General features: G+C 46.8%; 1 protein-coding gene across 1 annotated transcript in view; it reads left to right on the forward strand.

Annotated features, from left to right (window-relative positions):
* LOC142558838 (bifunctional arginine demethylase and lysyl-hydroxylase PSR-like) overlaps positions 1–25,802 on the forward strand; it is a 49,521-nt gene that overhangs the window by 13,213 nt on the left and 10,506 nt on the right. The window contains exons 3-4 of the mRNA XM_075670810.1: positions 1,790–2,014; positions 6,860–6,995. Of these exons, the coding sequence (XP_075526925.1) occupies positions 1,790–2,014; positions 6,860–6,995 (361 nt within the window). The remainder of the gene's footprint in view (positions 1–1,789; positions 2,015–6,859; positions 6,996–25,802) is intronic.

Genomic DNA, 25,802 nt, shown 5'->3' on the forward strand with positions numbered 1-25,802 from the left:
GCTTTGAACTCCCGGTTTTCTACAAAGCTGTGAGGGAGAAGATCTAAGGCGACCATTTCGGCCATTTTCTGGTTAAGTGCGTTTTCGTTCTTCTTAGACAATGGCTGCTGTTTCTGTTGTAGTATATCGTCCAGTGTCGGTTGATTCTTCAACGGCGCGTTTGCAGGGCCGTCCTTTTTGTACTCTTCCGTCAACAAATGGTGCTGCTTCACGTGATTTCGAAGAGTAGTAGTCGTTCCCGTTGGCGTTTGAAGAACACATTCGCACGATTTGCGCCGAGCTGTCGACGGCGAGAGTCTTGTGTAGTACCGCCAAAGACTTCTTCCGGCTTTTTCTTGCTTGCTCGGTGGCTCGTCTTCCGCAATTGATGCCATTCTTGGAGAATACGCTTGAGCGAGGGCTGTATCAGCACTGAGATAGTTGCCGATAGCGTAGCGGCGAATTTAGCGTGGATTGTGTTTGCCTCACAGAGCAGCAGCGCAGCACGTAGTGAAGAGCCGACGACCACCTTAGAAAAGCGGGAACACAAGGCGGGAGTTGTCGATGGCGAAGCAATGTTCTCCTAGGACATATTTTTTTTCTTTTTAATTTACAAACATCTAAAAATTGTCCAGGTAACATTTTCGAGATACATATTTTATTGTGCATACTTACAGAGCCCGAAAGTACATCATATATCGTTATGAAAGAGCCCCGAAATAAAGCTTGGTAAAAAAAAAACCCCGAAACTAATCATGTCTCACGGGCCAGATGCAGATAGACTGAAACAAAGGATACAGATAATGAGCGGATCAGGCGAAGTTCTCTGGGAATAAACATGTTCTTAGGAGAATGTTGAGCAAGCATGTATATAATTCGTTAATTGTTCAATTATTCGCATTCTGTCCGAATATTCGGGGTTCCTGCCGTTATTCGGCCGTCCTCGAATATTCGACAATTTTCGAATATGCAATTCTCGAATCGAATACGTTTCGAACAAGGAAAATATATTCGATTCCTATTCGAAATTTCGAATATTCGCACACCCCTAATTTTAACCCTGCAGCTAAAGGATCAGGCGGTCATTACTTCTACGGGAAATCAAAATACTTCATTAATAATTAACATAATTAACATAATTCTCTGTTAACTAATTACGTTACGGCGCGTATTTCAATCTATGAATTGTAGCTAGTGAGTTTGCAAGGCACGTCGACTGGGAACGAATACCGAGGATGGCACCGGTTTCGTGGTATGCGCCGTCAAACCTGTTAAATATGCTGTTCTTCCATATCTTTTTTCTGTTTTAGGCAAACGCTGTCTCATGCATTGAAGCATAAAATTAACTGGAACGACAATGCCTTTTGCCGGACACTTTAAATTCAATATTTCGAAACTGGTGTAGTCCTGAGAGTTGGTTCCAAGCGGATATGCCTCGCAAACTCACCGGCTACAATTCGTAGATTGAACATGTGCCTCAAAGTACTTAATTTAAAGGTTTAATTAATGAACTAGTGTAATTATGCAAATTGTTTAATTAAACATTTTCATTTCTCGTGAAAGTAATGGCCAACCACGCCGAGTAACTTAGCTGAAATTTAGAACTGTGCTATCTGCCGGAGGCAATCTTTAAACATTCGGTGCAGCTAAAGAACACCTGGTATAGGTGACATATTGACCGAATTATTCGTCGTTTGTGAATGTATGCATTTTGTCATTTCTATGCTTTAAAGTATGTTGCCGCAACATTGTTGTAACGATATTTTACAATACGGCTATATACAATGCAGTTTTCTATTTTCTGTTCCAGATACGCTTACACTGGTGTACCCGTCGTCGTCAGCGACGGGGCTTCTAACTGGACCGCACTTAAGTCATTTTCGCTCAGCTTTTTCGAGAATGTCTACCAGAATTCGGCCTTGAAAACGTCTAGAAATGCTTGCCAGTTCTTCCCTTACAAAACAGAGTTCAAAAGCCTCGAAGAAGTTTTTAGCATGTCGGATGAACGGTCACGACTTCCATGGTACATTGGTTGGTAAGAATGCAAGCTCCATGGTTCCCTCATATATATATATTTGCTTTTTTACTCGATAAGACTCCATTTTCTAATGCTCAGAGGCAACATATTGCTTAGATCCATTTTATTACGAACATGTGTTCAGACCTAGGGCCCTATAACGTAAAGCTATTCCAATCTGTCTTTATTCCAATCTCCCGACGCCAAATTTATGTAACCACCGAAGCATGTGCTGGGCGGTAACCCGCAGCATTGTTCGAAGAACCCACTCAAACGCTCTTCTGATTTATAGGGTGCCATGAGCGAATATCATTCTCCACCTTGACAGATTCTTTTTATCTAATTGGCTGACAAGAGGTGAGGAGCAAGCTGAAGTGGAGAGGGTGTGGGCGCAGTGGAAGTAGATATCCGGACAGAGGAGGGTGGTGCCGGCCTCTTTGACCGGCCGGCTTCCCCTTGCTTAGCTACTCGCCCTGGTGGCTTAGCGGCTATGGTGTTGCGCTGCTAAGCATGAGGTCGCGGAATCTAATCCCGGCCGCGGTGGCCGAATTTCGATAGGGGCGAAAGGAAAAAAAAAAACGCCTGAGTCCTGTGCATTGGGGGCACGTTAAAGATCCCCAGGTGGTCAGAATTAATCTGGAGTCCCCCACTACGGCGTGCCTCATAATAAAATCATGATTTTGGCACCTAAACTCTCCGCGGCGTACAACGGGAGGTTGAAAAAGCAGCTAAAACGGATCCTCAGTGAAAACGATTTGGCTGAGCGATGTCGTATACGTGTCGAAATGGCTCAACAACGTTATACTGGCACGTAAGGAGCTTTATTTTCGCAATAATATTCATTCTCCCCTGCAGCTTCGAGCAGCCAGGGCCAGAGTTCTCAGCGGGCAGCGAGCTTCTATTCCTCTTGAAGTGGGAAGTCTTCGCCTATTCAAAAAATAAAAATTGTTTTGTGCGGCATATCAATAAATATTTAATGCGTACACATCACTTTAACGGCATGAGTTCTCGCGGTTTTTCAAAGTCGCGTGACAGACAGGCTTAGTGGGTGCAGCCCTTAACCTTTCGACCAATAGAGGAGTGCTGATGGCGAGAAAGGCGTAAAATAGGAAATAATTATTTTTTGCTTGGTCTAATCATGCATAAACAGTGTACACGTCATAGAAGATGGGGAATTCTCGCGGTTTTCGTAACGTGATGTGACAGAGACGCGAAGTGGGGATGGACGGAAAAAATTTCGACGAATCGTGCAGCGCTATTTGTAGAAATGGAATAGAAACAGTTTGGAATAGCTTTACGTAATAGCGCCCCCAGTGAGAACTTCTGCACAATGACAATATCTCTTAGCATCGTTGCTGAGTGTGGGGGCACGGGATTGTGTATTGGCTGCAGTAGACACATTTCGATGAATATGGATTGCAGTGAAGCTATTGTAGTTCTTTCAGTGCGCAATAGAGGGCCCCATGGGGTCAACGTTAACGGGGGGCTCTTTACTACAGCTTTACTCACAGCCTGAGTATCGTTCTGGTACGCTGAATCTCGTGGCAACTTGAAAGTGAGGAATGGTATGGATGGAATGTTCTACAAGAGGCGGCAGCATGGAAAATTTTACTGCTGAAAAGCTGGCCAATCCAAACCACAGAAGGCAAAAAAAAGGAACCTCTTATCATAAAAATGTTACAGACTGAGCTGTAAGCCTTGACCAAATTGCTACAGTACGGACAATCGTGGGTGCTGCAGGGAGAGAGAGAGACGGACAGAGAGAGAGACCGACAGAGAGACTGTGTTTTTTAATGACCGCAGAGGACAGCCTAGCTGCATGTGTGTCATGCTGCTCTAGATGAGTATGACTAATATTTTAAACAGATAAAACAAATAAAAACGTAAAAGAAATGCACACGCATTGAAAGCACTAACACGCTAACTTTCGGCAGCTTATCCGGCTTGGTATGCGCCTGTATGCCACAAGAACTCGAGGAGGACCTTTCCATAGCTCGACAAAAAGGCAGAAGACCGGCATCGTCAAGGAACATCCCGTAGCTAAACGTACACGTCATGACGTATGTTGAATGCAGCTCTTATGGTTGTCATTGGATCTGCATAGCGTCTGTCAGCGCTGATAACATGGTTCAAATTTTCGTTCAGATTGTCCAGACACATTTACCGGGGATCTAAAGAGATCGTATATATTTCAAAGATTATTTAAAGGAATAAGCTGTAATTATTCTATCTTTGGATGTTTTAGACATTTGGAAGGATTGATATTGATATTGATATTGATATTATTTATTCTTTATTTTTTTGTTTATTTATTTATTTATTTATTCAGTTTCTTTATGAATTACTACAGGCCTTGGCAGGCCTAAGCAGGAGCGGTAAGGTACCTACACAGTAAAGCAGTACACGTAGAATCGAAGTACAACACAGAAATATTCCCACAAGTACCTTACAAAAATAAAGTGTTACGTTATACAAACAGTACAACGAAATTATTTTATGCAACACAACTTCAATAGTGCAAAAGTAGAAGGCATTAATGAACTTGAAAAACAACATCAACAATAACAAAAACAGATTCATTAAGCAGCAAGTTCAACAACAGGTTAATTAAAGATGAAGAACATAGCGAATTTATTTAGATATATGTTGAATCGAGTCGATGCTGATCAGTTGTTCAATGGACAGACTGTTCCACTTTGTCATTGTTGCAAGGGAAGAAAGAATGCCTGAAAATGCTAGTGCTGGCACTGTAAGGTGTTAGTGACGCGGAGTGACGATGCCTCGTTCAGCGAGCCGCAAGTGGATGTTTGTAAGACTGTTGAGAAAGATACAGTTTGCCTTTATTAAGCAAAAAAAAAAGAAATTTAATCTGTTAGTTTCCCTTCTTAAGGGCCTCGTCGGAATATTATGTTCAATCGTTATGTTGCTTGAAGAGTCATTTAAGCCATATTTTGAAAAGATAAACCTTACTGCTTTTATCTTAATCATTTCTAGGGCATCAATGTTAGTTTTAGTATAAGGATCCCATATCGTAACTGGAAATTATAGTTTAGGACGGACGACGGACGTATAAGAAATTAGACGAGATTGAGCTGCAGCTTGTTTTAATTTGTGTCTGAGCAGGCAAAGTATCTGGAAAGCAGAGTAAGGAAGAAATATGTGGTAGTTCCAGCTGAGGTTATTGGTTAATGCAACGCCTAGATATTGGCATTCGCTAACCCGGGTAAGTGGCTGAGATGCAAGGCTGTATGCAAACAATTGCTTATTAATTTTTTTGTGATTTTAATGAAGGCTGTTCTGCATCCATGAAGTTCCATATTCTAACGTGTGTACCAAGAAATAATGTTGTGAAGGCTGTACTTTCATGTGATTTGGTCTTGAGGGCAAGCAATTTCGGTTAACAGCAAACAGTCGTCAGCAAACAAATTACATTTTAAAGGTTGATTAACAGTGTCAACAGTGTCATTAATATGTATGTTAAATAACGACCATAATACACTACCCTGAGGAACACCAGAAGTTACGGGAAGTTCATTAGAAGAGTAAGTATCAAAAACAACGTGATGACAGCGGTGAGTAAGGTAAGATGCAATCTAATTTATAATATGCGTGGGTAAATTTAGAAGTTCAAGTTTTTTATTAGCTGTGAGTGTGTAACGAGGTTAAATGCTTTTTTTAATACAAAAATAATTGGCGTCGATTTGTCCAGATTTGTCCAGTATGCTTACGAAATCATGAATAACAGCAGTTAAATGCGTTACAGTAGAAGAGCCCTTTCGGAAACAGTGCTGCAGGGGTGGCAAAATATCTATGTCTCCCAGAAACTTGTTAATTTCATTAGCTTTTATATGCTCTGAAGGTTTACAAGAGGAAATAAGTGATATGGGATCATAGCTTACTATCAGTGTGGAATCGCCTCTTTTTAGTACTGGGACAACACGGGCAGTAAGCCAGTCTCTAGGAAGCACAGCTGAAGACACAGATGCATGAAAAACAACTCAGAAGCCGAATAATATTTCAGCGTATTTATGAAGAAAATCATTGGGTTTGTTGTCTGGCCAAGGACTTGATTTCATTTTTATATTTAAAAGCCTAGAAAAAACGCCAGACAATGAACTATATCATATTCATCATTCTGTGTGATGCGATCAGAAAGAGGGAGATCTAACGAGTTAACAAAAATACTCTTGAAGTACCTGTTGAACAGTTCCGCAATACAATAAGATTTTCGTCATGCACAATCTGGTCGCATGATTTGCGTTTTCTGTTAAGACAGCGCGTAAACTTCTTAGGAGCAGTCCGAATGAAGTTCGGCAACGTATGCTGAAAATAGCATAGTTTGGAATTACTGGCTGCTAGGCTTAATTTTGTTTGAAACGTAGCAACTGTGACACGAGAAATGCCTTGTCGTCTTAAGCACTTGACTTTCTTTTTGATGTGCAAGACTTTGCGCGGCATCCAAGTAGTAGCTTTAGACGTTTCCTTAGTATTGTTAGGGACGAAGTTATTGATGCAGTAAGTACAAATATTTTTAAACTGGTTCCAAAGCTTAACAGTGTCATGCCCTTTGAAGCTACTAAGGTGCAAGTTCAAATGGTCTAGTACGCTTTCGTCCCTGGCACGAGATAAATCTTTGAAAGTAACAACATTCCATTGATTCATTCAGAACTACGTGTCGAACTAATCATCGAAATATCGACCGATAACCGATATACACATATAGATTATCGAACGATAATCGGTATGTGTATTACGAGCCGACAATAATAAGAATTTCAGACAAAGATCCAAAAGTCATGTGCATCTTACGTTTCGTTTAGTTCCTGTAACTTAATAAGCTGAAAATTGATTTTCTTTTTCCAGGAGCAATTGCAACCCGAGTGTGGCTAATGTTCTCCGAAAGCACTACCAAGTACCGTACTTTCTGCCATCGCATTCAGAGGGGTCTACGCTCGACTGGATCTTTATGGGCAGCCCAGGTTATGGCGCTCATATGCACGTGAGTACAAGACACATCTTGAGTTCTGAGCATTAATTGTTGCACTGCGTTATATTTATTTTTGTTGAAATTAAAATAAGATTTCGTCACTTTGCAGTGATGACGCGGCTGCTCATTTTTGAATAATACTTGTAGTAGTAGTAGTAGTAGTAGTAGTAGTAGTAGTAGTAGTAGTAGTAGTAGTAGTAGTAGTAGTAGTAGTTGTAGTAGTAATTACTTGAATTTTACTTCGAATACTTACCATACTTATTAATCAGCGCCGAAACAACGGAAGACACAGAGTTAGAAGAACACAGGACGAGCGCTGTCTAACAACTGAAATTTCTTTAAGGAGATGTTCGAAAAATAAAACACGAACATATATATTCCATATATATTCCATATAGAAAGGTTACGCGATGATTGTGTGTCTGAGCCATCTGTCGTTTTGCTAGATTGTGAAACGCACTTGCTGAGTAACTATTTCCACATTACTTATATTTGCTGCATACGCAGGTAGTTGGTTTATTTGTGTTTTCTTTTTCGAGCATCTTGTTCTATAAATTTGAGTTGTTAGACAGCGCTCGTCCTACGCCCTTATAAATCTCTGTCTTCTGTTGTTTTCCCGCTGATTAATAAGTATGCATCCTTTCCAACTCGACCATCCGTCTACCTTGCTGCAATACCTACCAGGTGGACTAAACGTATTTCCTGCGGGACTCCTTTGTTTAAGGTGCAGGCATCACTTTTTCGCTCACTAGTATCCATAAATACCTATGTTCCTGCCTTTCAAAAAGTCAGCTATCCATTAGATGAGCTAGCCAGGCACTTAAAGCGATGGAGACCCATGTAGAACCGAGAGGCGACTGACCAAGTGGAATGCTTTCTTCACATCAGTTAATACCGCAACAGCAATGTTCCTACATCTCATATACCGGGTGAACACCCTCAAACACTTTCACACTTTCAAAAATTGAACGCTTTCAAAAATTCTTGAAAATAGCCTGTGGCAGATAGCTCAATTCTAGTCCTTGAGCTGGCCTAGTCGAAGAGGAGGACATTACTTACACGATAAATTGAAATGCATAATCGACTAATTAGCAAAGAAGCAAAATTAAGTTTTTACCTAATTACCTTAGAGCACATATTGCAATTTACAAATTCTAGCCGTGGATTTCGCAAGGGGGATCCACTTGGAACAGATTCACACTATGAAACCAGTTTCGAGATATTAATTCCCGATCTTCGCGAAGAAATACGTTGGCGGTCCAGTTACTTTAGTGCTTCAATGCATAAAACGACGCTTCGTTAAGAAAGTAAGTGGAATGACAGTGCGTTTTTACCGCAAGTTTGATGGCACATAGCTCGAAAATAGTGTCATCTGTACATTTTTTTTTCAACTGGATATGCCTTCCACTTTCATCGTCTACAATTTGTAAATTGCAATATGTGTCATAAATCAATTATTTGATAACTTAATTAATGCTTTTTTGTTAACTAGTCGATTATCCGTTTTAATTTATCGCACAAGTAATCTACTAATCTACAGCATCTACTAGTCCACCAGCTCAAGGACTAGAATTGTGCTATCCGCCACAGGCAATTTTTAAGAATTTTTTAGTGTTCGCTGAAACACCCAGTATGTTTAACCAAACTCAAAGAAGAAATTAATTGCGCTCCTCCGCTTTCTAAAACCAGCCATTTAAACTGCAAGGCCATTGCTGGAGTCTATTTACCAGCACAGACTTATACAAGTTCTGTTCACTTAAGAAACACCACTGATTAGACTGACCCGAGGGAAGAGCCAAGCGACAGCGGCGTTTTTCAAGGTGTACAGCGTTAGCAATCCTCGGACACGTGCAAGTACCTTCTCCTACAACTTGTTGAAGATGTAGACGATAGTGGATGTCTTTGTTTGAGGTATTTTAAATATGTTTGTGGCGTAGCACACGAGTTGCTGGTGACTCCAGATGACATAGAGACCTCGAAGCGTTCTACTACTTCCAGTTTTGAAGAATTTCATTCGCGAATAAGGATGCAAATAAGTTCCTTTAAGAAACCCAGTATTTCTTGCCACATGTAATTCAAGGTGCTCAATGAGAATCAATTAGCGGTCGCTAAAACATGCCCTCCTGCTCGATTTCATGCCACTCCTATCATCCACCGTTCACGGCCAGCTGATCCCATGGATAACGCAGGCGCAGCGTCGCTCTGACCACTGACGGAGCGCCGAAAGAAATACCATTGCAGAAGGCATCGCTCCAAACTGACGGCCCATGTCTCATAATCTACGCGCCAACCCCCACAGTGCACAAGGGGCAGAGGAGACAACTGGCGTAGTCTAGCCCTCGTAAATGTGTGGCAGAACTGTCACTGATCACCACACTGCCATATCGCTCTACAGGGTGTTTCAGCTAACTTGGGCCAAGTGCTAAAAAAAGAAACGTAGGCGCTACGTATGTCTAATTGCCGCAGTATTGTTCTGAGCCATATAGAGCGCGTCGCGATATTTCTTTCAGTCCGCCAAGCTGGCTAATTAATAAAGATTGCTTATTAACTTTTTAAATATTAACGCTAGCGGAAGACCTTCAATACAAAAATTGTAGCGCTTGTTCAGAAACATCGGATTACTTCATCTATGCTAAGATAACTGCCCTGTTTAGTTTTTTTTCCGCCTTTGTTTACAGTTCACGAAATTTTAAAAAAATATCACGTCACTTTCGGCTAACGCGCCGCGCTTTTACTGCCATCAAACGTAAGTTGAACGAATTAGCAAAGACTGCTCCGCGCACTGAGATCGATTGAACAGGCTGTCGCTGACTACGATGAACTGCGATGGACCGGAGGCAGCCTGGCTTTTATCTCCGTCTTTCATCACACTGTCAGCCTCGCCCCCTCCATCCTCTTTCTTTATTGGTCCGAAAAGAAAAGAAAAAGAATGCCTGCGCTAGCCCAAATGCTGCCTCCGTTCCCATATCACATTCGCACGTGGCGGCTGCTTTTTTGTTGAAGACTTTCTTAAAACGGCACGCCCCTTTTGTCACTTAACGCCCATCGCAGTCACAGACAGCCTGTTCAATCGATCTCTGTGCGCGCAGCAGCTTTTGCCAATTCGTACAGCTTACATTTGAGGGCACTAAAAGTGCGGCGCTTTAGCCGGCAGTCACGTGATATTTTTTTAAAATTTCGCGCGCTTTAAATAAAGGCTGAAAAAAAATTAAACTGGGCAGTTATCTCAGCATAGATGAAATAATCCGATGTTTCTGAACAAGCGCTACAACTTTTCTATTGACGAACTTTCACTAGTGTTAATATTTAAAAAATGAATTAAGCAATCTTCGTTAATTACCCAGCTTGGCGGAGTGCAAATAATATCATCACGTGCTCCATATGGCACAGAGCAATACTGCGGCAAATAGACACCCGTAGTGCCTATGTTTAGTTTTTTTAATAGTTGGCCCAAGTTAGTTTAAACGCTGTATATTCATGCGAAAGCTTCAAATGGCGCATTGAATGAAAAAGTCGGCGTCTGTAGCAGCGAAACGGCACCTAAATTCCCACTGGCTGCGACGCCACGTCACGTGTGCGCCTCGATGGAGCAGAGCGGGCGAAAGGGAACACTTGCTGGTGCGCTGGCGCGCCATGTGTTGCGCGAAGGGAGATTGCATCGCCATGGCGGCACGTCACCCTCGCTCTGACTAGGCTATGTTATCCGCGCGTTCCTTGCCTGCGCGAGTTCTTGCCTGCGTTCTAACTTCGCCTCAGTAATCGATATAAATAAATTAACGTTTAATAAAGCGAATAAATTCGAAAGGAAAGGCGTTGGTGGCAGTGAGTTTCGAACCAACGCACCACGCTCAGAAGCCGAGTGCCTTACCCACTGGGCTAAACCAGCGCCTCTTAGATAGCCGGCCTGTGAGCTCTACTTTATCGCATCATGATGCTTGAACAGAAATCCCCATTTCCAAGCCCGGTGTGACGAAAGCGGGGACGTCACAATCACCGCAGCTCACTCGGGAGCCTTCCAATAGATTCTAAGGCAGCCGGGCAAGGTAGCATGACGTTACGGATCGAAGTGTACCGGATTTGTGTTATCTAGGAGGCGTTGGCCCAGCGTCTCAAAGCGCTGGCTTGCCTGTGAAGAATTCATAATTCGAAGGACTGCTCAGTGGCGTTCAATTGGACATTAATGCTTTCGCATTCACAAATCATAAGTGCATAGGTGTCTACGCGTTTCTTTACAGCGAAGCCGCATATGTCTAGCCGATTCGTTCTTCCGTCCGTCCGTCCGTCGGCCGCCTGTACTCTGAAAACTCCTCCGGCGCTACCCCATGCGCATGAGCGGAAAAAAAAAGAGAGAAAAAAAGGCGCGCAATTAGCCAACACCACCTAGGTGGCACAAGGCCTGCTTACTCCGGCCCAAAGCGTCGTGCAACCTGGCCCGAAATTCCCACTCACAAGGTTGGCGTGATGAAAGCGGTGACATCAAAATCCCTGTTACCAACTCCGGAGCATCCCCATTAGATTCTATGGCAGACGGGCCAAGTAACGTGACGTCATGGATCGGAGGGAAAAGGCCTTGTGTTATCTAGATGGTGTTGGATTAGCTGCGCCAGCAGTGACGTCATTGCTCTCTGTCGCAGCCGAGCGCGCACGCAGCAGCTTCTCTCCGGCTCCGAAATGGGTAGGCCGCACGTCATACGTACTCCTGAGGAGCACGAAGCTTGAAAAAAATTAAATTATGGGGCTTTACGTGCCAAAATCACTTTCTGATTATGAGGCACGCCGTAGTGGGGGACTCCAGAAATTTTAACCACCTGGGGTTCTTTAACGTGCACCTAAATCTAAGTACACGGGTGTTTTCGCATTTTGCCCCCATCGAAATGCGGCCGCCGTGGCCGGGATTCGATCCCGCGACCTCGTGCTCAGCAGCCCAACACCATAGCCACTGAGCATCCACGGCGGGTCACGAAGCTTTAGGTCATCAACGCTCGCAACGTCAGCAACGCTCGCTAGATCAGCAACGAGCTCGTCTACGCCGTGCCGATGCTGCAGCCCGGGCACAAGAAGAGGTTCCTGCAGCCGAGCGCAAGCAGCAACGGCGTATCGAAGATCCAGCAGCCTACCAAGCCGACGTTTAATGAAACCGTCGGGATTAACCCCATGATAAACATCGGGGTCGCACGTTTCAGCTTCGCTGGTTAACCATCTGTACGCAGTGCTTGGGTGGTGATTTTTTTCCAAAGACCCATCTCGAGAATCCGTTTGGCTATTCTCCAAGGTGATCAAATGGCTACGAGTCAGGACTGGTCCTCATGATCTTTCAAATAAATGCACGAAGGACAAATCTGTGATTCCTGATGTAGCTTTTACTTTAGGGCAACTTATGGTGTTGAGAACTTCTTGAATTGAATTTTACAGGCTATCAACTCCAGCATACGGGAATGGGCGAAGAACGCAAGGCAAGAAGGGACGTAGCGCTTGATACATAAAGCTCTGCTATGAATCAAAGAGCATAATGATGCGTAGGTGATGTAGTTTGAAAATTGCCCAGTAAAGCTACGCGGCGAAACGAGATCCCTGAAGTGTGCCCTGATATATCGAATGCCGATGGCGTTTCACTGAGCGGGCTTCCAAAGCACTTATTCATTCGACGAACCATTATGATTTGCGGCAAGTTATCACTGCAGTGCGTGCACTTACACAATATAACAACGCTCATATCGAGAACGTCTTCGCAGAGTGAAAAACACACCGAATTGCTTTCAATGCTTAACGAAGAGAATGGTTCACCCTCTCTTGTTGAGATGATTCCGGCCGAATCTGACTGACTACGCAGTCTTAGAACAGTGAAAACCAGGCGATAAGCATCGGCTTGCAGATGTCTTTCCTCGGCTGTCTTTCTTTCTTGGTTTGTTTTTCTGTTCCTGCAATCCCTTAGCCTCCATTGCATTTCATTTCTAGAGCTAGAATCGAGGAGCTACTTCGACGGGATTCACTGCATCCAGATTCGGAGGAGGCAGTCCTTCCTCGGAGCATGACTATGCAAGATTCCTTGTCACCTTGACTCGAAGCTTCTTGGTGTTAAGACATCCAGCATAAGAGGGCTGTTCCAAAAGTTCATGCAGTGGGTCATCGAAAAAATGGGAGAAGGTGTAGCGGCGCCGCTCTCTCTTGCTCTTTCTACGCGAAAGGAACCGATCGACGTCTAGCACACACCGCACTGCTGTATGACAAGGCAGAATTATCCGTGAATGTTTGTGAAACCCATTCTTATTCTTTACCGCTACAGGGATCAAGGAACAGATTGAACAAATTTCTTGCGAAATTTGACAGAAATGGTGCAGATATTTATGAAGTTTTGCAAAAGATTGAGGAATGGATACTAAACGGAAGAACTGTGTTCGAGTGGGTCCAACGTTTTGGGGAATACCGTAAAGACACCAGGTACGATGTAAGATTAGGATGCGCTTCCACCTCGTACGATGACAAAAGCATCGGATAACATTTTAGCAACAGCAGACAGGGACAAAAGAGAGACTCAGACACCACGTAGGGAATCGTGGCGTATACGTCTGCGTTGTGTCCGTGTCTGCTGTCGCTAAAATCTTATCCAAGTTCGAATATCAACATGCAGAACATGTCGCAACGAAAACATCGATTGTGTGGGTTCTCTTGCACTCAGTGACCACGGAATGACAGTTAGCTTGATATCAGGAGAATTTGGTTTGGGAAAGTGGCTTTGACTGAAATTTGTAAATGCAAAAGGTATGCGTCAAGATGGTGCCGAAAGTACTGACTCCTGAGGAAACGCTGCGTGGTGAAAATAATGTTACATTGATTGAAGAACTTCAGGTGACAGTGATGAATTATTGCAAAGGGTCGTCACTGGTGACCAAATTTGGATTTACGAATACGACACCGAGCAGAAGTCACTGAGCAATGAGCGGAAGGAGAAAACTGAGCAAAGACAAAAAAAGCACGAAATAACAAAGCGAAAATTAGTCATCTTGATTGCGATTCTTTACTACCATGTAATTGCGCACCACGAATTTGTACCTAAGTTCAAACTCTCAGTGCAGCTTTCTACGTGGAGGTCCTGAAGCGTCTCAGAGATCGTGTGCACTGCGTGCGACCAAATTTGCCAAAAGGGGAGGAGGAGGAGGACGGGGAAATTTATTATTACAGAAGTCGTTGCGCGGGTTATTCCTGGGTGGTTCCTTCTGACACGGCTCCACTGGCGATCGTGGCTCGCCGGGCCTGGTCGAGGGTCGCCAGTTGGCTTCCCAGGATCAGTTCAGAGAGTCTCGCGTTCCAAGACCACGTAGTGAGTGTGTGTGCTTGACTCGTGGCGAAATTGCGTCGCCCGGACGGTCGGTGCATTCGTGTGTAATGTGCGCGAGTGTCGCTGTATGGTTGCTACACTAGGGACATGTCCGGGACGTATATCTGTCTGGGGAGATTGCGTGTAGACGAGACAAGTGTGAGTATGTGTTCGTTTGCATGCGGCGCCAGTCCCTTGCCTGGAGTTTATTGAGAGCTTTGTGCGGAGGAGCGTATTGTCTTCTTTCGAGACGTTGGCCCTGTAGTATTTGTTGACTTGTGGTTAACTCGTGGATCGCTCGTCGGTCTGTCGGGGGCTGAAGAACGGTGTGGTCTGCCGCTCGGCTAGTGAGACCTCGAGCTGCGCAGTCCGCCTCTTCGTTGCCCCGCAGGCCTTCGTGCCCGGGGCACCAGACGATACCGTGGGTCCATTCTAGTGAGCGACCCAGGATTCGAATGGCTTCTAAAAGAAGTGTTCCATTCATGTATAAGCGACACGCCGCTTGTGAATCCGTAAGGACGCGGGCGGACCTTCGCTTGCTCTCGGCGTCGCGAAGTGCGAGAGCGATCACTGCGGCTTCTGCTGCTGCGTTGCATGTGGCGCGGATGGAGGCAGAGGCTACCAGGTTCCCCTGATTGACGACGGCGATTGTGTATTTGGGTCTACGACGCGGCGACGAGGGATACGGGCTAGCGTCCGCGTAGTATGTATCTGGGTCTCTGAAACAGCGTTTGTGCAACGTGCGGGCACGCGCTGCTCTCCTTTCTTGATTGTGGGTGGGGTGCATGTTCTTGGGGATAGGGTATACTACAATGTTCTCTCTAATGTGGTTAGGCAGGAGTTGTGTTTCTTCTTTGCAGTACTGAGGTGTCAGCGGGTACCCTAGTCGTTGAAGAAGGTGCTTTCCCTGTTGTGTTTTGTTGAGGCGCTCCCTCTGCGCTATGAGGGTGGCACTTGCTAGCTCCTCAAATGTGTTGTATACCCCTAGCGCTAGTAATTTCTTTGTGCTTGTGCTTGATGGTAGCTGTAAGGCCGTTTTGTACGCCGTTCTTATAAGAGTGTCTATGAGTCGGTCTCGCTTTTGCGCTTGACTTGATAAGGGAGTGCGTACGTGACACGGTTGATGACGAGGGCTTGTACCAGTATTAAGGTTTCGTCCTCTGTGAAACCATCTTTGCTGCACCTTACTCTGGCGATGAGTGATGCAATAACGTGATTTATATTTCTCTGAGGCTACCTTTATGCCGTTGTTCTCCTGGACGTGCATACCTAGTAAGCGTGTTGTCGGGACGCGCTTTATAGGTTGCCCGGCAATCTCGAGATGTATTGGCGGGGCTCGATGTTTCTTAGTTTGCTTGGACCGGACTTGAAGGTACTCCGACTTCAAGTTTATGTGGGGCACATCTCATTCCTGCTGTGGTTAGGTATGATTCGACGTATCCGATAGCTGTGAGTAATGTGTTTTCTCTGTCGCCGTATGAACCCTTGGTGGCCCATAGGGTGATATCGTCGGCACAGAAGGCACATCCGAGTTTTGGTATGTTTTCCAGTTGTAATGGAAGTTTTCTAAGTCCGATGTTGAAGAGGAGAGGAGATATTTATTGATCCTTGCGGAGTGCCCTTCTGTGGTAGATCATATATGTCTGATTGTATGCCTGCTAGGCCGATACGCGCTTTTAGGTGACTGAGAAAAGCGACGGTATACTCACATACTCGCTCTCCGCATCCTATGGCGGCGAGGCCATCTAGGGTGGTTATCAAAGGCTTTTTCCACGTGGAGGGCTAGGAGTATGTTGTTGTTGCTGCCCGGTTGTGGGTTGACTGCAAAGAAGAAACACAACTCCTGCCTAACCACATTAGAGAGAACATTGTAGTATACCCTATCCCCAAGAACATGCACCCCACCCACAATCAAGAGAGGAGGGCAGCGCGTGCTCGCACGTTGCACAAACGCTGTTTCAGAGACCTAGATACATACTACATGGACGCTAGCCCGTATCCCTCGTCGCCACGTCGTGGGCCCAAATACACAATCACCGCCGTCAATCAGGGGAACCGGGTAGCCTCTGTCTCCATCCGCGCCACATGCAGCGCAGCAGCAGAAGCAGCAGCGGAGCATTGGTTTCCGTACTACGACAATATCCTGCGAACTCTGAGGCATTGATAGTCCGTGTGGTTCTGCCTGGCAATTCCATGACTATGGAGGAACATCCTCCCTAATCGCCGGTTTTAGCCCCCTGCGACTTTTTCGTTCCCCCAAATGCAAACTGATGCTCCGAGAGTGGTATTTCGAGGATTTGACCATTCAAAAGGAAGCGACATCGCCGCTGAAGTGCTTAACAAAAGACGACTTCCGAGCATGCTTCCAGCAGTGAAAGAAGATGTCGAACCAGTATATTGTGTCGTCTAATCAGTATTTTGAAGGTGACCACATTGGCGTACCTAAAAGTTTGTAAAGTTATTTTTTAAACGTACTACGCGGACTTTTGGGACATGCCTCGTATCATGCCGCGTAATTTTTACTGCAGTTGGCACACTTAGGCTAGCTTCGAGAAGTGCAGGCTCTTTTATCGTGCGCTCTGGTACAAATATCATGCCACAATTGTATATGCCAAGGCTTTGCAGCGTGTATGAATTGTTTAACAGCCGAGTTGCAGCCTACAAATATTCTTTTCAGCATGCCTAGTGAATCAAACCATTCTAAGTGCTGGTGGGGTTTTACCAAGTTAGAAATGTATGGTAGTGCTGCTAGGATAGTGCATGTGGTTCCACTGCTTCACCTTCTCACCTGAACCATGGCTTGCCTCATGGTGGAAATGGTGCCGCTTTCTCGTAATTATTCAACCTGCCCATCAGTGCATTAAAATGGAGTAAGTCCTGTCTTTCCGAGATTCCTTGCGTACCATACTGTGCCACTGCGACACTAGCCGATTTTAACTCAAGCAGGCTCGTAGAGGAGGCGAGACATGGCACATTCACGAAAAAAAAAATTACAGTGTCGAGTTACATGTGTTTGGATCCCACCGATGGCATCGGTTGTTGGGAACTCGGCGCTGACGCCCGTGGTTGAACCTGGGTCGCAAGCCCCAAGGGTAGCGTTGGCCTGGCGGCCTGGGGTACAACTGGAAGCATCCGAAGGTCCCGGCAAAGCATGAGTCGACTGGTAACAACAAAACAACTTGTTTATTTTAACATCGCAAAGAGTTGGCGGTCAGGTTGACCGAAGTAGAGAGACGGGAGAGCACTTTACTCAACAGAAGAAATCGGAGCCCTCCTTTTGGCGTCCGGGGGCAGCTGTTTTTATACTCTCGCAGTTGAGGGCAAGATGGAACCCCTCAATAGACGAGCACGTGATTGTACAATGGGCTAATGGTGACGCACACTGTCGTAGCGCCGCCGGTCGGGCACAAAGACTGGGAGGAGAAGGTAACTTCGGCTCTCGTAGCGCCTCTGGTCGGGCACAATGACTGGAAGGAGAGGGTGACCCCCTGCTGTCGCATCGCCGCCGTTCGGGCACAATGGCACATACACACACACACGCACATGAAGACACGTGGCATCGGAACATGCCTGGAAACGCCTGGAAACGCCTGGCGGGGAGCGTTGCGGCGACGCCGAACGGGCCAAAATGTCTGCCGCCCCGCCGCAGTCGCGCCGGCAAAACCGCGCGTCGCAGGCGAAACGCAACAGACCGCCCCGCCGGGGGAAGGAGATCCCGATGGACAGGGGACTGCATCCGCTGTCCGGAGGGATGTCGCTCGATGATGCTCATAACCGAAGTCGGGCGTCCCTCGACGTTTCTTGAGCGCAGCGCACAGAGAAGGCCTCGTTCTCTCGTTCAGGTTCGCACGGGACACTGCAAAGTGACTTCGGGAGAGTTCTCATTTTTGTTCTCGTTCCCGGCAAGCGTTAGAACTACGCAGAAACTCAACCGCTCAGTCAGCAAGCACGGCACAACCCTCACTAAGCCCTGCCAGGCTCTTTCCCCTTTTTATACCACTGCCTAGTTCCTTACAGTAGTCTAGCATCACTCAGAACGCGTCCACAAATTGGAAAATTGCACTAGAAAGCATATCATCACTTTGAAACACTAAACAAAAGCAATATGTTAAAAAAAATCCTGCCTCAGGAAGAAAAACATCAGTAACAAACAATTTTGAGGCTGATTCCTACGTTAGGGGCTTCGACTTAAGCCATCGGCGTTACCGTTGAGACTCCCCTTTTTGTAACGCACCTCAAAGGAATATTGTTGTAAAGCGAGGCTCCAGCGCAGGAGGCGGCCATTTTTGGGAGAGATGGTCTGCAGCCATTGGAGAGGGCAGTGATCCGTCTCAATGATAAACCTCGAGCCGGCTAGATAGCATGACAATTTCTGAACGGCCCACACGAGACATGCACACTCTTTCTCGGTGGCGCTATACGCCTGCTCACGACTGGTCAGCTTACGACTAGCATACAGGACGGGGTGTTCTACTTCTCCCTTTTCCCGTTGGCACAGTACAACGCCCATGCCTCGCTCACTAGCATCGCACTGAACAATGAACCCTTTTGTATAGTCTGGCGATCGTAGCACAGGCTGGTTTGTTAGGGCACTCTTTAGGGCGCTAAAAGCTCTTTCCTTTGTCTCGTCCCAGACGACTGTTTGAGGCTCTGACTTTCTTAGAGCATCCGTCAGGGGAGCCGCGATATCAGAGTACCTGGGGATGTACCTCTGATAGTAGCCGGCGACACCTAAGAACGACCGAATATCGGTCTTTGTGCGCGGTTGCGGAAAGTCTCGCACAGCGGCCACTTTTATTTCAGAGGGGCGGCGACGACCCTGACCAATCACGTGACCGAGGTAGACAACCTCGGCCTGTGCTAACTGGCACTTAGGAGCCTTTACTGTCAAGCCCGCTTCGCGCAGGCGGGTTAGCACTGCCCGCAAGTGTGCCATATGCTCAGACCAGGATGCGGAGAATATCGCTACGTCGTCTAGATACGGTAAAGCGAATTCTTGCTGTCCCCGCAACACTTTATCCATGAGGCTTGAAAAACAGTATGGCGCGTTCTTCAAACCAAAACTCAACACTTTAGGACGGAATGTTCCCATTGGTGAAATGAACGCCGCATACCTACTAGCCTCTTCTGTAAGTGGAACCTGCCAATAACCCCTGACAAGATCTAGGGTGGAAATAAACTGAGCGCTACTAACTTTCTCAAGGCGCTCCTCGATGTTAGGGATCGGATAAATTTGATCCTTAGTGATGGAATTAAGCCTGCGGTAGTCGCCGCAAGGACGAGGTTCCTTGCCCGGTACCTCAACTAAAATCAAAGGGGAGGTATAATCACTCTCACCTGCCTCAATAACACCGAGCTGTAGCATTTTCTTTACCTCAGCCTCCATAATATCGCTCTGGCGGGGTGACACCCGATACGCCTTGGATCGTACTGGCTCTGGGGAGGTAAGTTCTATATCATGAGTAAGTACAGAAGTCCTACCAGGCCTCTCAGAGAACAGACCTTGAAACTCTTGTAATAGCCGGTGTAGTTCGGTTTTCTGCTCGGGCGACAGCGGTGCTTTACTGATAAGGTCACTAATGACTTGACCGGTGTCTTCCCTATTCGTCACTGAGCCTAGTCCCGGAAGCTCGACCGGAAGCTCTTCAGGAACGGTTACCATCATGCACACCACTGCTTCCCTGTGTCTATAAGGTTTGAGCAGATTACAGTGGTAAACTTGCTGTGCCTTCCGCTTTCCTGGCAGACTTACCACGTAGTTAACGTCCGACAGTTTCTGAACAATTCGTGCTGGGCCCTCCCACTGCACGTCTAGTTTGTTGTTTAGCGATGTGCGCAATATCATGACCTCATCGCCCACCTCAAAACGACGGGCCCTGGCTGTCCGATCATAATAAACCTTGGCCCTCTGCTGGGCCTTTGTCATTGCTTCACCTGACAACTCCTGTGCCCTTCTTAAGCGTTCGAGGAGCTTAAGTACGTACTCCACCACGACTGGGTCGCCGCCCCTACCTTCCCACGATTCTCGAAGCATGCGAAGCGGAGATCGAAGCGAGCGACCGTACACCAGTTCAGCTGGCGAAAACCCCGTAGCCGCATGCGGCGCGGTCCTTAAAGCAAACATCACCCCAGGCAGACACAGCTCCCAGTCAGTTCGATGTTCAAAACACAACGCTCTCAACACGCGCTTCATGACGGAGTGGAGCTTCTCAACGGAATTCGACTGTGGGTGGTACACTGAGCTGTGTAGCAGCTTTACCCCACACCTTTCGAGAAAAGTTGTCGTCAAAGCGCTAGTAAACACTGTGCCCTGATCTGATTGGATTTCCGCAGGAAAACCAACTCGCGCAAATATGGACAGTAGTGCATTGAATATCTCAACTGAGCTGAGTTCTTTAAGCGGCACTGCTTCAGGGAACTTTGTCGCTGGGCAGATCACAGTCAAAATGTGTCTGTACCCCGTGGCTGTTACCGGCAGAGGTCCCACTGTATCAATAACGAGCCGTCTAAAAGGCTCCGTAATGATAGGTACCAATTTCAACGGCGCCCTCGATTTGTCCCCTGATTTGCCCACCCGCTGACAGGTGTCACATGACCTCACGAAGTGGTCTGCGTCCCGAAAACACCCTGGCCAATAGTACTCTTGCAAGAGACGGTCCTTAGTTTTCTTAACTCCTAGGTGTCCGGACCACGAACCCCCGTGTGACAAGCGCAACAGATCCTGACGATAGCATTGAGGCACGATCAGCTGATCGAACTCCACTCCTCGGCGGTCTAGATACTTCCGGTACAGGACTCCACCTCTTTCCACAAAACGCGAAGTTTTCCTGGCGATACCTTCTTTGACATTGCAGCGCACGTTTTCCAGGCTGCCATCCTTTTTTTGCTCGGCTATCAAAGCCGACCGGCTGACTTTTAGCAACCTATCAAGTCCGTCTGACGTAGGCGCGATGAGCAAATCAGTAGATAGCTCTTCTAACTTTCCCGTGTCGGGCATTTCCTCTCCAGTATCTGGCGCCTTCAACGCTACAGACTCAAGTTTATTCAGTTCGGGCGTGCTCTGAATATCAGCTTGCTGCGCCTCTGACCCCTTTTCGTTGTTTGATAACGTCGGCCCCGCAACTACCGCCTTTGCAGCGAGCTCCCGAACCTTCGATCTGGTTAAGGCCTGAACACTAGCTTCACCAAACAAAAGCCCCTTCTCGCGCAGGAGGTGATCGGACCTGTTTGAAAATAGGTACGGGTACTGGGGGGGCAGCATAGATGACACTGCCGCCTCCGTCTCAAGCGCTCCGAAAGGTCCTTCAATAAGCACTTTTGCTACCGGCAGACACACGCTATGAGCTTCCACGGCTTGCTTGATCCACGCGCACTCGCCCGTGAACATATGGGGTTCTACGTAAGACGGGTGAACTACATCCATCGTAGCTGCGGAATCGCGAAGCACTCGGCACTCTTTCCCTTTCACGAGGAGGTCTCGCATGTAAGGCTCGAGAAGCTTCATGTTCTCGTCAGTGCTGCCTATTGAAAAAAAACACAACTTTTGGTGTTGTTTCCGGACACTGCGCCGAAAAGTGACCCGGCTTCTGGCACGTATAACAAACGCGCGCTTGCCTCATCTCGAACCGCTTTCTGCGTTCGGCTTCGGCTGCCGCCGTCTCCTTAGGTTCGGTCGCACTGCTTCCACTCGCATCCGCACTACGCGTGTTCCCCTTTGCTCTCATGGGTGTGAACTTCGGCCTCTCAAACTTCGAGCCAAATTCACCCTTTTGACCGTCCTTAGCTCCGCGAGCCCGACGCGTCACAAACTCCTCGGCTAGCTCAGCGGCTTTAGCCACCGTACAAACGTCTGGCCTATCCAAGACCCAGTATCGCACGTTCTCTGGTAACCGACTATAAAACTGTTCTAGCCCGAAGCACTGCAGAACTTTATCGTGGTCACCAAACGCTTTCTCTTCTTTGAGCCACTCCTGCATGTTTGACATAAGCCTATACGCAAACTCTGTATATGACTCACTTCTGCCTTTCTCATTTTCCCGAAACTTCCGACGGAACGCCTCCGCAGACAGCCGGTACTTTTTTAGCAGACTCGATTTTACTTTGTCGAAATCCTTTGCCTCCTCTCTATCCAAGCGAGCGACTACGTCGGCCGCCTCGCCGGGTAACAAAGTGAGCAAGCGCTGTGGCCACGTTTCCCGAGAGAACCCCTGCTTCTCGCACGTTCGCTCAAAGTTAACCAGGAACAAACCAATGTCCTCTCCAAGCTTAAACGGCCGCATCAGGTCAGTCATTTTGAACAATACGCGTTCTCCTGCACCGTGTGCCTGACTTCCATTACGAGCGCGTTCCATCTCTATCTCGAGACGCTTCATTTCCAACGCGTGTTGACGGTCGCGCTCTTCTTTTTTCTCTTGTTGCTCTCGCTCTTTCTGTTCTTTACGTTCACGCTCTTCTTTTTCTTTCTGTTCTTTACGTTCACGCTCTTCTTTTTCTTTTTGCTCTTTAAGTTCGCGCTCCTGTCTTTTTACAGTCTCCCTCTCCTCAATTGTCTCAAGGCATTCCGACAGCTCGTCATCCTCAGCTTCTAACTCAAGAATAGCCTTTAGCAGTTCAGGTTTTCTTAGTTTGTCTGAGACATCCAGACCCAACTCTCTTGCAAGCTCCAACAATTTCGGTTTGCGCAACGACTTCAAATCCATGGCTGCTCTGAATGCTGCTTTCTCTACTGCTTACTATTGTCTTGCCGCAAACTAACCCGGCAGCAACGACAACCACAATTACCAGCTCTGTTTCTGACACTAACAAAAGCCTGGCAAAGCTCAGAAGAAGAAAGTCCCGCACTCACCAAACCTCGCAGCCAAGAGTCCAGCGCAGTCGTTCCGCTGCAGGCAACCAGTCATCACACAGGGCTCGTTGCACTGCTCCCGGATCGTCGTTGAGCTGCTCAGCATACAGTCAACTGCATCTCTTCGCTGCTGGCCTCCGTTGTCGCGATCTCACCGCTGGCAGACAGTTGTTTGGATCCCACCGATGGCATCGGTTGTTGGGAACTCGGCGCTGACGCCCGTGGTTGTACCTGGGTCGCAAGCCCCAAGGGTAGCGTTGGCCTGGCGGCCTGGGGTACAACTGGAAGCATCCGAAGGTCCCGGCAAAGCATGAGTCGACTGGTAACAACAAAACAACTTGTTTATTTTAACATCGCAAAGAGTTGGCGGTCAGGTTGACCGAAGTAGAGAGACAGGAGAGCACTTTACTCAACAGAAGAAATCGGAGCCCTCCTTTTGGCGTCCGGGGGCAGCTGTTTTTATACTCTCGCAGTTGAGGGCAAGAAGGAACCCCTCAATAGACGAGCACGTGATTGTACAATGGGCTAATGGTGACGCACACTGTCGTAGCGCCGCCGGTCGGGCACAAAGACTGGGAGGAGAAGGTAACTTCGGCTCTCGTAGCGCCTCTGGTCGGGCACAATGACTGGAAGGAGAGGGTGACCCCCTGCTGTCGCATCGCCGCCGTTCGGGCACAATGGCACATACACTCACACACGCACATGAAGACACGTGGCATCGGAACATGCCTGGAAACGCCTGGAAACGCCTGGCGGGGAGCGTTGCGGCGACGCCGAACGGGCCAAAATGTCTGCCGCCCCGCCGCAGTCGCGCCGGCAAAACCGCGCGTCGCAGGCGAAACGCAACACATGGCAGGACAATACCTTCTTTCTTTCTGCGGTGATAACGTCGTTGGCGTGTGGTTCGCTTTCCAGAACGCGATGCAGGGTCAGTGAGCTTGAACACATTTTAAACGCTGACAATTCGAATGCGATCACTTGAGAACTAGGTATTACGAAAGGTTTTTCAATAGAATTTCTAAGCTTCAATTTATAGCAGACATTCATGAAGCATGAATAGAAATAATGATTGGTGATTTTCACTATAAAGCACTCAATGTTTACGAAACCAATCTGAAATGTACGTTATACATAATATATTATACGCATGCTTGCCGATGTTTCCAGTTTACATAAATTGGACTTAAATAAAATTAATAAATGTAGATTTTGACGAAACTGAGGTTAACCGATATGTGGTCCATCGTTATACGGAAAGCCATATCTCCTTAAATGTATCGTGTGGGAAGAGTTTCTTTCGCGTCCGGTAGTTCGTCTCCGTTTTTCTTTTTCTTTTTTCCGCATTTTTGAAGCTTTTGAAGCTTCACGGCTGGAAAGTATCCACTACTTTCCTCGTAGTCGAATAAACGCTCTTGGTCAGCTTCTCACTGAACGCCAAGCTCGCCTATACCTGCAGATTGAACTGGCGCCATAGCCTGCGCGTGCTGTGCCCGGTATTCCGATAGCCATCAACAGGGGTAGAATGCAGCGGCAAACTCTCCTCAGAGGCAGCGCGAATACATGCGCCAGCGAATCACCTCGTCCATTCCTTACTATATGGACGTTTCCGCATCAGCTTTGTTCAGGCACTCGGGTGTCCTGTAACCTGGGGGTGAAGATGGTGATCGTGAGATACAAAGGATACACTTGTCTATAGGAAGATTAGACGCAACCTCTGCGCTGAACCTTCTAAGTTGTGCGCGAGGAGGTTCTCTGGACATTAGGCGAGCCCTTCTTCATTTTTTCTTCTGTGTTTCCGCAATACCAAGCTTGTGTTTACGCTCGGAGCAGTCTTCCTCGCTACCACACTTTCCGATGGCGGCTTTTCGCATATGTGGAGCGCGACAGCACCGTGTGGGTCTGTTGCTGAATCACTTGAATCACTGGGGCGCCTCCATGTAGTACTTGCGGGATTTATGACTGGCTACTTTCTGAGGCCGTGGAAGAACGGAAAGCAGGCACTGCATACTCTTTTTCTGGAAGCAGCTTTTGCAGCATTTCTCACCTGTCACTGACTATAATAAGGTATGCAGCGATTTAGACAAGCTGTTTTAATGTAGTAGGATGTCAAACCACCAGTTAATTTTCTGCGGAAGACCAGGCTAAAATCGACTAAGTGTTCTAGCCTGAGCGAAAACTCCAACTTCAATAATTTCTCAAAATACGTTTTACATACACTGTTGAAACCACAATACATAAAAGCGACCCACTGTGGAGAAAAATGAATTTACACTCACCATTACTGGAATGTTAAAATCAAAACAACGGCCACTCCAGAACATGTGCGAAAAGTTGAGGTGTTGTTTTCGCCGCTATTGTTGTTTGAGAATTGTGGAACCCGGCACATGAAAGCTTGATTTCGATACTTCCTTTACGGAATTCTTCTTTGTTAACTCCCCACTATGCCAAACGCTGACAAACTTGTGGGATATTTGCGAAGTCGATGCTTGGAAGGTGCCGGAAAGCACCTTGCCGAAATCATATCGATCCAATTGATCGAGTTCGCACGGCCGTATAAAGGAAACGTATGATAAATAGGAGTAGCAAACAGTACTGTGGACGTGTCACTTGCAGTGGAGCATATGTACTTCCACTTATTTTAATTAAAAGGGATGCGCTT

The sequence above is a fragment of the Dermacentor variabilis genome, chromosome 1 (assembly GCF_050947875.1).
Source record: "Dermacentor variabilis isolate Ectoservices chromosome 1, ASM5094787v1, whole genome shotgun sequence".
NCBI lineage: Eukaryota > Metazoa > Arthropoda > Arachnida > Ixodida > Ixodidae > Dermacentor > Dermacentor variabilis.